At 29.0% G+C, this 1,973-nt stretch overlaps 1 protein-coding gene across 1 annotated transcript; it reads right to left on the bottom strand.

The window, feature by feature from the left end:
* Nucleotides 1–1,239: 1,239 nt before the first annotated feature.
* On the bottom strand, nt 1,240–1,764 carry LOC130939323 (uncharacterized). Its single transcript, XM_057867436.1, has one exon. It carries the CDS (start codon nt 1,681–1,683, stop codon nt 1,348–1,350), a length of 336 nt encoding a protein of 111 aa, XP_057723419.1. The 5' UTR covers nt 1,684–1,764; the 3' UTR covers nt 1,240–1,347.
* Between the last annotated feature and the right edge of the window lie 209 nt (nt 1,765–1,973).

Below are 1,973 nucleotides of genomic sequence, written 5' to 3'. Positions count from 1 at the left end.
GTTCTGACAGAGTGATGATTCTTTGAAAGTTCAAACTATATATATATAATGCCAGATTGCCAGCCATTTTGAATTATCATCAATAACTAGAATAAACTAAGTAGCTAACTCATTTCTTGTACAATAAACAATTGATCAAGTTTAGGAATGAGTAGGTCCATTAATTCTATTTGCATAAATAAAGTATTCACGATTAGGTTTGATGCAGTTGGCCTGAGAAGACTACCAATAAATATGGAAGACTTGGATCAACCTCCTTGAATCATTCTTAATTTATAATTTTTATAGTATATAAATTTTATTATTTTGATTTAAAATATAATTAAAATATTTTATTATTGTACTAATTTCTTTTTGTTAGAGAATTTCTTTCTATAATAATTATTTTCTGGATTTTAATCACAATATAATGAAGAAAATATTTGACACAGGAAAATAACTACTTAATACAGATGGCCACTATGCTAGACAATTATCAATAATTAACAATATCATGCAAACTAATATATACATGACACAAATTGAAATATAAAATTTTAACATATAATTCATTTTTCAATGTGTTCATACTATTTATTTGTTTTTGTATGCATAATCAAACTGATAAGAGTCCAGAGTATGAATTCCAACTTCCAAGCATTTTTTCTTCTTGAATCATGACTTCAAACGCATGCAGATTTGGGTGATGGTGATTGATAAATAGTCTAAAACTTATAAACATTATTACAAATATCTTAATTCGTTCTGGGTTTATGGATGTTCCATAGCTATTCATTAACTATATGCCATGATTCTGAGCTCAAGAGAGAACTTAAAAATGAAAATAAATACACATATATACATATACTAAAAAGGTTATACACAAAAGAAATTTGATTAATTAACATAATTACAACTAACAATAATAAATAAATAAATGGGTCCATCTATTGTACAGAGACTATAGAGCAAGCATTATTAATTAATGCTTGTCCATAAAATCAAACGAACAGAGATTATAGAGCAGGCATTATTAATTAATGCTTACCCATAAAATCAAACGAAATTGTTTGATAATAAAAAAAAAAAGTCAAAATTTGTCTTATTTAATATTTATTAATTATTGACAAATTCTAACCATTTTTATTATTTCTCTGACATTACCAAAAATCAAAATGGCCTATGTTACACACAAAGTCTTAAAGATGAATATCTTATCAAAAACCAACTAGAAGAACCAAAATTATTAACACAGACCTCGAATAAAGGAGAAAAATAAATAAATGAATAAATAGTGATTTTATCAAACAGATTCATTTAAAAACCTTAATCAAACAGAACATTACTAGCTAATTAGTTAATTAGTTCCTATTCTTCTTCTTCCTCCTCCTTAAACAAACTGAGTCGAGGCATGTCCCCAGAAGCTGCTGCTGCAACCGAAGAAGAATGACTGGAAGAAGGAGAAGAAGAAGAAGGTGGAGTTGCCATGACCAAATTGCCTTCACTCCATGCCCTCCTCATAGGGTATGAAACTTTGTCACACCTTTGTAACATGTGGCTGCAGTGTTTTCTATTGTTGTTATTGTTATGGAGAGCACAACCACAGTTACGGTGGTAAGGCCTCCTCTGAACGCAGTTGTCATACCCTGATATGCAACCTTCATACACTGCCCTGAATACACCATCTGCTCCAGCAGCAGCCATTGATGATGGTGATGATAACAACGTGCACCTTGGCCTCCTTGTATTTCAAGTGCTTGGTTTATTAGGCCTTAAATACAAGACCTATATATATATATGCCACACAATTTAAGTAGTGCAAGCCAGAATGGCAAATTAAAGTTAGAAAAGTATAAGTAGACAATGAAAATACTAAATAATGTGAACAATAAATATATCAGATATTCATTTTATTAAGTGTGTAAATAGTTATTCTAATATTAAAATTTAAGTGAATAATTTAAAAATATAATATATTTTTGTTTAATTGGTGA

The sequence above is a fragment of the Arachis stenosperma genome, chromosome 1 (genome assembly GCF_014773155.1).
Source record: "Arachis stenosperma cultivar V10309 chromosome 1, arast.V10309.gnm1.PFL2, whole genome shotgun sequence".
In the NCBI taxonomy this organism is placed as follows: Eukaryota; Viridiplantae; Streptophyta; class Magnoliopsida; order Fabales; family Fabaceae; genus Arachis; species Arachis stenosperma.
This window is presented reverse-complemented; position numbering and strand designations above follow the sequence as displayed.